Source organism: Musa acuminata, chromosome BXJ3-8 (assembly GCF_036884655.1).
Source record: "Musa acuminata AAA Group cultivar baxijiao chromosome BXJ3-8, Cavendish_Baxijiao_AAA, whole genome shotgun sequence".
NCBI lineage: Eukaryota > Viridiplantae > Streptophyta > Magnoliopsida > Zingiberales > Musaceae > Musa > Musa acuminata.
In genome coordinates this window covers 7593546-7603898 of record NC_088356.1, presented here as the reverse complement: position 1 = coordinate 7603898, position 10353 = coordinate 7593546, and the positions used below count along the sequence as shown (strand labels likewise).

The 10353-nt window shown below is 34.1% G+C and overlaps 2 protein-coding genes across 2 annotated transcripts; both read left to right on the top strand.

Moving 5' to 3' along the window:
• The first annotated feature begins 2095 nt into the window (after positions 1 to 2095).
• On the top strand, positions 2096 to 4066 carry LOC103994257 (putative pectinesterase 10). The gene is made up of 5 exons (XM_065164377.1): positions 2096 to 2332; positions 2398 to 2575; positions 2761 to 2958; positions 3335 to 3564; positions 3786 to 4066. The coding sequence occupies exons 1-5, from the start codon at positions 2118 to 2120 to the stop codon at positions 3949 to 3951; spliced, it is 987 nt and encodes a 328-aa protein (XP_065020449.1). The 5' UTR covers positions 2096 to 2117; the 3' UTR covers positions 3952 to 4066.
• Positions 4067 to 8299: 4233 nt separating this feature from the next.
• On the top strand, positions 8300 to 10098 carry LOC103994258 (probable pectinesterase 66). The gene is made up of 4 exons (XM_065164376.1): positions 8300 to 8505; positions 8578 to 8755; positions 8942 to 9095; positions 9968 to 10098. Exons 1-4 carry the CDS (start codon positions 8300 to 8302, stop codon positions 10096 to 10098), a joined length of 669 nt encoding a protein of 222 aa, XP_065020448.1.
• The last annotated feature ends 255 nt before the right edge of the window (positions 10099 to 10353 follow it).

Sequence of the window (10353 nt, the reverse complement as noted above, 5' to 3'; positions counted from 1 at the left end):
ATGGCCACATGGGTTGGTCAGATCTCAATTAGACTAATCTTATCAAATTAAATTTTAATATTTTAAATTATTAAAGAATAATTAAAATATATGAATTAAAGAACTTAAATACATGATCTTAAATTTAAAATTAATTAAATCATAAAAATTTATACATAATTATTGAAATATAGATATATCTAATTAAATAAATTAAAACTATTATGGTAATTCAAAAATAAGAATTTTAATAATTAAATCAATCTTGAGATTCACTGAAGCGAGATCATTATAAGTTAAATAATCATTCTAACATCACAAATCAATTATAATTATTTATTAATAATAAAATTTTAAAATTAAAATATTATTATGCATCATAAAATTATAACAATCATAATATCAAAGATTTCAAAACATGAATCAAAGTTGATTGGGAGGGAGGAGGAGCCCCTTTTATATAAGAAAGGATGAGATGGTAAGTAATAATTTATTTTTATTTTTAATTTATTTTTATTTTATTTTCACACATAAAGATAATAATATAATATTCATTTCTTATGGTTCACACACAAAAATAAAATATAAACTATTTACATCCTAAAAATCACATCCCTTATTAGGAAATAAATTAATAATTTAATTATTGATAATTTTTTAACTTGCATCTGATTAAGGAAATCAATTTTAATCATTTTCTTAACCATGCTACATAAACAAGAAAATTAATAATTTAAATAAAATAATAAATTATTTATAGTAATTAATTTATGTTAAAGAGAAAAATTATTGATGATTACAGGAAATGCCCGGTCTGATGAGATAAGGAATGATTAACACATTGATGGAAATAAAACCTAACTTGCAAGATGAGATTTTGAATACTCCTATGTCGGATGAACTAAATGAAGCGTTTCGAGCATCTTTTGCAAGAGCCCCGAAACATGCTTTTGAAAAGAACAAATGATAGAAAATCTATTATCATTGACAAGTGGTTGTCACTTGAGATCTAAGTGACCCTCCACTCATATTCAAAGCAAGGAAACAAAATCGTCTTTCTTGTCCACTATAATAAGGAAGACAATTACAAGGTTCCTTCTCATCCATTATGATAAAAAAAATAAACCATAAGCTTTTTTCTCATCCGAAAGACAATCATAAGCTTCTTTCCAATCTATTATGATGAAGAAAGCAATCACAAACTCCCTTTCTTTAGGAAGGTATAAAAAATTTGAACCCAATATAAGAGATTTCTTTTGAACTATTCAAACCCACATTTGGAGATCTCAAATTATTAATTTAAATATCGGAGGGATCGGATCGAAAAATCTCTCTCGGTCTTTATTTAGGTGACACCTTAGAAGTAACATTTCAATCTTAGAAGCATGTTATTTTTACATCGAGAGCATGATATTTTCATCTCGAACACATCAAATATTTCTACACTTATGGGTCTCGACTGTGTTGGACTGACCAAGATGTCAATGATATATATATATATATATATATATATATATATATATATATATATATATATATATATATATATATATATATATATATATAACTCACATTAATATCCTTGTAATAATCCCAAGTTAATGCTACTAAATACTAACCATACTCACTTAAGAACCTGAAAAGAAAAAGAATACAAATTTTCTCTATTACTTCCACCGATTATTTAGAGGCACTACTAACATCAATTTGACCTTCAATGTCATCGATGGATATTAACTCTAATTTTATTATATGTGTAGATTCTTCAGCTATGCATGCAACTTTTCTCATAACAGAAAGAATTGAAAACTCTTTTATCCTTACAAAAATTCACTTGGCTACATTTATGCAACAAATACACCAAAGGGAATTCAAACTCTCTTTCTTCTGTCAAGATAGAGTTCAGATTTTTACTTGCAGCGAAAATGTCGAAGAAGAACAGCAGAAAGTTTTGTACAACCGTCTCACTCCCACTGTATAATCTCTCTCTCTCTCTCTTTCTCTCTCTCTCTCTCTCTCTCTCTCTCTCTCTCTCTCTCTATATATATATATATATATATATATATATGCCACACTAGGTAGTATTCCCTTCCACTACCGATCCATTTCTCGCAAGCCTTGCATATACGTGTTTCCAAATGCTCCAAATGAGGTGGCTCGTCCTCTTCCTCTCCGTCTTCTCCTCCATATCACTACGTGCTCCTGTGGCCATTGCAGCTACCTCCATCGCGAGAACCATCGTCGTCAACCTCAAGGGCGGTGGCGATTTCAAGAGCATTCAGCAGGCGATCGACTCCGTTCCTGACAACAACAACAAGTGGACGAAGATTCACGTCGCTGCTGGCGTCTACAGGTTGGTTCTCCTTCCCTTGCTTTATACCTTGAAAGAGCTGGTCGTTCATAGGGTGGGGTAAGCAGGGAGAAGGTGAACGTGAAGAGCACCAAGAGCTACGTCGTACTGGAAGGAGATGGAGCTCAGACGACGTCCATCGAGTGGGGAGACTACAACGGCGACTCCAGTGGCCATACCACTAACACCAGTGCAACCTTCACGTCATATGCCTTCAACTTTGTTGCCAAGAGGATAACCTTCAAGGTTTCACTGATCTATATCTCACAGTCTCTGGCCCAAGTAGCTAAGACCAGCATACAAATCAATCCATATGCTGTTCATGGCCGTCAAGCGATCTTATCATTCTACTGTAATAATCGACGAAACAGGTTTATGTGCATGGATTAGGAGTTCAAACGACCGGTTTGATGAGTCGATATTTGATGCAGAATACGTACAATGGATTCGCCAAACTGACCCCCGCGGTGGCCGCTTGGATTTCGGGAGACAAATCTGCCTTCTACGACTGCAGATTCATTGGGTTTCAAGACACTATCGCTGATATGCATGGAAGACACTACTTCAAGCGTTGCTACATCGAAGGTGTGGTCGACTTCATCTTCGGATATGGCCAATCTATTTATGAGGTATCATTTTGATTCAACACTAGTTTGTAGGGATGATAATTTTAGATCATGTCTAAGTTACTTTGATCCGACTCGACATGCAAATATAAATAATGCATGTCCTAATGATACTGTCTGTACATACTCTCCTATTTATCTCATTTAATTATAATTGCTCGTATAAGCCTCTCTTTTTTTCAATTTATTCCTTCTATTGTGTACTATTCAGATTGAAATATGTTGGTATTATATCTATTAAATTTGGGAGTTTTGACCTAAAAATTTCGAAAATAGCTCCTTAAGTCGACCTACTAATCAAATAAAACATGCATGAAACATGATTTATAGTTTCATACGTTGTGTCTGATCAAATTGCTGTGTCACGCAGCGATGCAAGATATCAACAGTTAAAAGCCTTCAGCAGCCAGGATATGTGACAGCTCAAGGGCGAAACAGTGCCAATGACAATAGTGGCTTCGTGTTCAAGTGGTGCACCATCTCAGGGTCTCAAGCAACTTACTTGGGGAGGGCATGGAAACACTACTCGAGGGTGTTATTTTATCAGACCTTCATGTCAGACATCATTGTTCCAGCAGGATGGTATATTTGGAATTCTAAAGGTTACGAGTAAGTAAACGAATGGTATTTCTATGTTCAATTTTTATTTATCGAAAAAGATGATATATTAGTAAGTTTATCACAAGAAAAAAAAAGATCTTGTGCACGAGACGTACGACATTATTTTCCGATGTTACTAATTGCAATTTTTTACTGTTGATCTGAATTCATCTGTTTTTAAAAAGAGGATGATCCAGAGACTTACGACATCATCTTTTTTTGTACTTCAGAGGTGTTGTAACGTTTGCTGAATCGGGATGCATAGGACCAGGATCAGACCTCTCAGGTAGAGTGAAGTGGGAGAAGCAGGTGAGTAATTATGAGCTAAGGAAGTTAATTGATATTTCATATATTGATGGGAAAGGATGGCTCGAGGCACAGCCTCCACTTGATTAGGGTGCACACATCTCGTTGCCCCTTGTCACTAATGCCAACTGACGGTGGCTTCTATCCCATCCATTATTGCAGTTGCAATTTCCACTGTGTTTGATTGAGGGTTTGCCTTTGTTGTTCTTCGAAGCTGATAAATAGGAAAATTTCTGGCTTTCTTGATCTTTTTCCAACGTGAGTTGCTGCTGTTTGAAATGGAGTAAGACATTTGCGAGTTATGATTTAGCAACACATAATGATAAAGCTGAAAAGTCTTAGTTACTTGAAATACATAAATCTTTATATATAGTTTCTAATAATAAATACTCAGATTTATAAATTATCAAGCACTCATATTTTGCCACCATCCAACATCATATACCATCTTAGACGATACGATTCCTCATTTTATCGCTTACCGAAGCTAACACAACATTAAACACTCAAATCTATTGTATAAAACATTGCTAGTGAGCACTTTCCTCTGGTTGAAGGTAACATTACAACCTTTATTTAGCTTTATGCTCTAGGAAACTTTATTTCTTGTAAGCAGCTTAGGATGTTTTTCTTGTCAGCTTTTAGACAATACCTCTTCAACTAGTTACCCATCTTATATCACCCATAACTCTTTTATTTTTGAAAATACTCTTGTCTCCATTAAATTTACGGTCCAAACTCCTCTCAAACTCATATCCACAAATTATATATCTTATTATACTCAATTTTATTTTTTTTAATCGATTATAATCTTATGAATTATGTAGAAACCACCATCACTTACCTTCTGCAAATGATTAAATAGAATAGTCTTGAAGTTGTTAATTCTAAATATATATTTTTTGGATCCGTCAAGTTTATCTTCTTAAATGTGTTTTCGTTGCCTTTCTCTCCTTAAATCATTCCCTATGCAGCCTATTCAAAATCCTCTTATCAAGAATGGTCCAAGCTTATAACAAAACAATGTATGCTAACCAATCTCATGGTAGTAAGCTTTTAAGTTTTTTGACTATAAAGCTTATCTTAGGTGAGTCACTACCTTCTGATATTATTTCTATCATTTTCAATTTTGCTAATAAAGCTAATTTTTATAATAAAGATAAAATTTATAACCAGTAAGATAATCGTCCAAACAATCATTTTAGAGGCAACATGCAACAACGTTACAATAAAAGTATCAACAAATCTGGTCAATAATTCAACAACAAAGTCACATGTCAAATATATGACTTGCAAGGCTATATTGCTAAGAAATGTCATTGCTTGTAAGTTGCTATTCCATAGATGTTTCAACCTTCATACCTATCTTATTATACATATCTTGTCGCACCAGCTACTTGGTTTTCATTTCATAAACTACATGTGGTTATTTCTCATGAAGCAAAAATATGAAGTATTCATCATTTTTTTAAAGTTTAAGCTTATTGTTGAAAAGTTTTTTCAATGATTCATTATTTCATTTTACTCTTAAACTTTGTAACTTTTTTGAAACAATGGAATTGCTTATTTTCTCACCTCTCCACATACTCCTAAATATAATAAGACCACGGAATGTCACCATCATCACATCATTCAAACTGGTTTCATACTCCTTACTCAACCTTCCTTACCTCTTCAATTTTAGTCTCATTCATTTGTCACATCAATTTAACTTACTAATCGCATGCTCACTTTAATTCTAAACATGGTTTCAACATATGAAAATTTATTTGGATCCACTCATAATTATAGTAAATTATATATTTTTGGGTGTCTATATTATCCATAGTTAAAACCTTATACCCATAACAAACTAGAAGTTTGATCAAAAGACTAGCCTCTATCGCTTCATGCATTTTCGGATGCCGATTAAATAGGTAATAAGGATGATAGGATATCTACTAGTGCTTATAACGTATTTCTTGATCACAATATAATCTCTTAGAGTTCCAAGAAACATTGCTTTGTTGTAAAATCTTATACGGAGGCCGAATATCAAGGGGTTGCTTCTATAATTGCTAAACTTTGTTGGATTCAATCGTTGCTATATGAACTATTTGTTACAATCTCTGAAACTCTATTTATATATTGTGATAATATCGGTGCAACATATATATATGTTAATCTTGTATTTCACCATTGAAAGAAGCACATAGCTATTGACTTTCATTTTGTTCCTGACAATGCCCAAAATGGTGAGCTACGTGTCTGTCATATCTCATCTTCTGATCAACTTATAGATGTTCTTACCAAGCCTTTGTCTCACCAATAATTTTTTATACTTCGGTCCAAGATCAGTGTATCTAATGGGAGCATCGTTTTGTAGGGGCATATTAGAAAAGATATTATTGAAAAAAATAAATCATGATAAGATTATCATGATCCTCTTAATATTTTAATAATATGTTATCATGATTCTAAAATATAAAATTTATGATAATATATTATCATGATTCTATCAATAATAAAGATCGTGATCTCAACATGATCTTCTAATCATGAAATAATTTAATGAATGTTTTATAATTAAAAAAAATATGATTATCATATTTTATGATCTTTATTTATGCATATAAATTTATATTCACTATCAATAAGATTCAGCAAGTCATTATTTATCATATCTTTACTAAATACAATGATTCTGTTTTCAAATTAATCTTTACTAAATACAGTGATTCTGTTTTCACATACAATGTTCTATTCTCCAAAATGAAGAACTCATAGCAGTATGTGTTTATCCAGAAGACTTACGGTAAAGAATTGCATGCAACAAACGGAGAAAGGCTTCACGATCATCGTACAAAACACTGATGCCATTTATCGAAATGCTAAGATTTATATTTCCTCATTCCTTATATCACAAACAAACAGTAGGTCAAACATAATGTTGCTCCTTATCTTTTAATCAGTCTTATTAGTCCAGCCATAGTGGCTGGAATAATTTTTAGATTTATTCTATATTTGATAATGCATTGATCTTCTGTACATACTTTACTCTTTTCGTAGGGTATTAATTTTTGTTATAAAGCAAGACTGCAGATGGAGCAGGACAAATGTACATCCAGGTCCTATCCTTATCTCAATTAGGAGCATCAAATATCACCGAAAATATTACTCAAAAGGGTTCAAATTGCTCGAAAAAAGGGGAGGCTGGTATGATAGGATGGATAATGGGTAAATATGAGAGCTTCATTAGTCTTTTAGATACTAGAAATGTAATTAGCAAATTTAAGGTAGCCGATTCATTTTATTAATTCAGTCACAACCACCTCTAAGAAGCAACTTCTTAGGTTTTCCTTTTTTTTTTGGGGAATCATTCCATATGGTTTGATTTTTGTGCATCGATCTTGTCTAGAACGGTGAGTTGTAATAGGACAGAATCGATCTCATCTACTATCAGTTGACATGCAGTTGCTACGTGAGATCTAAGTCATTCTTCATCCATTTGCCTATGTGAACAATGATTCAAAGTAAGAGAACATTATAACAAGAAAGATAATCAGAAACTTCTTTCTCATCCATTATTATAAGAAAAAGTTTTCTTTTTATAAAAAGAAAATCATAACTTTCTTTCTCATCCATTAAGATAAGGAAACAATCACAAACTAACTAATGTAAGGGACTCATTTTGAACTACTCAAACCCATATTTGAGAATATCATATTATTAATTCAAGTGTCAGAGAGATCGGATGAAAAAATCTCTTCCAACCTCAATTTTTGTATAGGTGACACCTCGGAAACACGTTATTTCCAACATATCAAACATTTAGGCACACATAGGTGTTGATCACATCGGGCTAATCAAGATGTCAATGATATTTATTATTATTATTATTATTATTATTATTATTATTATTATATATATATATATATATATATATCACATAAATATCCTTGAAATAATCTCAAGTTAACTAATGCAAAATACTAATCATACTTACCACAGAATCTGAAAAGAAAAAGAAAACAAATTTTCTCTATTACTTCCATGAATTATTTAAAGGCACTACTAACATCAATTTGACTTTCAATGTACGGATATTAACTCTAATTTTATTATATGTGCAGATTCTTCAGCTTTGCAACATGCAAATTTTCTCCTAACATAAAGAATTGAAAACTCTTTTATCCTTACAAAAACTCACTTGGCTACATTTATGCAACAAATGCGTCAAATGGAATCCAAACTCTCTTTCCTCTGTCAAGATAGAGTTCAGGTTTTTCGTTGCAGCGAAAATGCCAAATCTGAAGAAGAACAGCAGAAAGTTTTGTACAACCGTCTCACTCCCACTGTATAATCTCTATCAATATATATACCACACTAGGTAGCATTCCCTTCCACTGCCGATCCATTTCTCCCAAGCCTTTCATATACGTGTTTCCACATGCTCCAAATGAGGTGGCTCGTCCTCTTCCTCTCCGTCTTCTCCTCCATAACACTTCGTGCTCCTGTGGCCATTGCATCTGCCTCCATCGCGAGAACCATCGTCGTCGACCTCAAGGGCGGTGGCAATTTCAAGAGCATTCAGCAGGCGATCGACTCCGTCCCTGACAACAACAACAAGTGGACGAAGATTCACGTCGCTTCTGGCGTCTACAGGTAGGTTCTCCTTCCCCTGCTTTATAACTTGAAACTTGAAAGAGCTGGTCGTTCATGCGGTGGTGTAAGCAGGGAGAAGGTGAACGTGAGGAACACCAAGAGTTACATCGTGCTGGAAGGAGATGGAGCTCAGACGACGTCCATCGAGTGGGGAGACTACAACGGCGACTCCAGTGGCCATGACACTGAAACCAGTGCAACCTTCACGTCATATGCCTCCAACTTTGTTGCCAAGAGGATAACCTTCAAGGTTTCACTGATCTATAGCTCACAGTCCCTTGGCCGACTAGCTAAAACAGCCATACAAATCTATCTATATACTGTTCATGGCCGTGAATGCGATCTTATCATTCTACTGTAATAATCTTCAAAATAGGTTTATGTGCATGAATTAGGAGTTCAAACAAACGATTTGATGAGTCTATATTTGATGCAGAATACGTACAATGGATTCGCCAAACTGACCCCCGCGGTGGCCGCTTGGATTTTTGGAGACAAGTCTGCCTTCTACTATTGCAGCTTCATTGGGTTTCAAGACACTCTCGCTGATACGCTTGGAAGACACTACTTCAAGGGTTGCTACATCGAAGGTGTGACCGACTTCATCTTCGGATATGGCCAATCTATTTACGAGGTATCATTTTGATAATTTTATATCATGTCTAAGTTACATCGATCCGACTCGACATGCAAATATAAATAATGCATGTCCTAATGATACTTACTCTCTGTACGTACTCTCCTAGTTATCTCATTTAATAATAATTGCTCGTATAAGCCTCTTTTATCTTCAATTTATTCCTTCTATTGTGTACTTTTCAGATTGAAATATGTTGGTATTATATCTATTAAATTTGGAAGTTTTGACCTACAAATTTCGAAAATAGCTCTTTAAATCGACCTACTAATCAAATAAAACATGCATGAAACATGATTTATAGTTTCATATGTTGTGTCTGATCAAATTGTTGTGGGTCACGCAGCGATGCAAGATATCAACAGTTAAAGCCTTGAGAAGCCAGGATATGTGACGGCTCAAGGGCGAAACAGTGCCAGTGACAATAGTGGCTTCGTGTTCAAGTGGTGCACCATCTCAGGGCCTCAAGCAACTTACTTGGGGAGGGCATGGAAACACTACTCGAGGGTGTTATTTTACCAGACCTTCATGTCAGACATCATTGTTCCAGCAGGATGGTATATTTGGAATTCTAAAGGTTACGAGTAAGTAAACGAATGGTATTTCTATGTTCAATTTTTATTTATCGAAAAAGATGATATATTAGTAAGTTTATCACAAGAAAAAAAAAGATCTTGTGCACGAGACTTACGACATTATTTTCCGATGTTACTAATTGCAATTTTTTACTGTTGATCTGAATTTATCTGTTTTTAAAAAGAGGATGATATCATCTCTTTTTGTACATCAGAGGCGTTGTAACGTTTGCTGAATCGGGATGCATAGGACCAGGATCAGACCTCTCAGGTAGAGTGAAGTGGGAGAAGCAGGTGAGTAATTATGAGCTGAAGAAGTTCATTGATATTTCATATATTGATGGGGAAGGATGGCTCGAGGCACAGCCTCCACTTGATTAGGGTGCACACATCTCGTTGCCCCTTATCACTAATTGCAACTTACGGTGTCTTCTATCCCATCCGTTATTGCAGTTGCAATTTCCACTGTGTTTGATTGAGGGTTTGCCTTTGTTGTTCTTCGAAGCTGATAAATAAGAAAATTTCTGGCTTTCTTGATTTTTTCCAACGTGAGTTGCTGCTGTTTGAGATGGAGTAAGACATTTGCGAGTTATGGTTTAACAACAACAATAATAATAAAGCTGAAAATTCTTAGTT

Bases quoted from the DNA above. Each gene is read 5' to 3' on its own strand.
- LOC103994257 (XM_065164377.1), top strand. From the start codon at position 2,118: ATGCTCCAAATGAGGTGGCTCGTCCTCTTCCTCTCCGTCTTCTCCTCC. The intron at 2,333-2,397 runs GTTGGTTCTCCT...TGGGGTAAGCAG, and splicing joins GTCGCTGCTGGCGTCTACAG to GGAGAAGGTGAACGTGAAGA. The intron at 3,565-3,785 runs GTAAGTAAACGA...TTTGTACTTCAG, and splicing joins TGGAATTCTAAAGGTTACGA to AGGTGTTGTAACGTTTGCTG.
- LOC103994258 (XM_065164376.1), top strand. From the start codon at position 8,300: ATGAGGTGGCTCGTCCTCTTCCTCTCCGTCTTCTCCTCCATAACACTT. The intron at 8,506-8,577 runs GTAGGTTCTCCT...TGGTGTAAGCAG, and splicing joins GTCGCTTCTGGCGTCTACAG to GGAGAAGGTGAACGTGAGGA. The intron at 8,756-8,941 runs GTTTCACTGATC...TATTTGATGCAG, and splicing joins CCAAGAGGATAACCTTCAAG to AATACGTACAATGGATTCGC.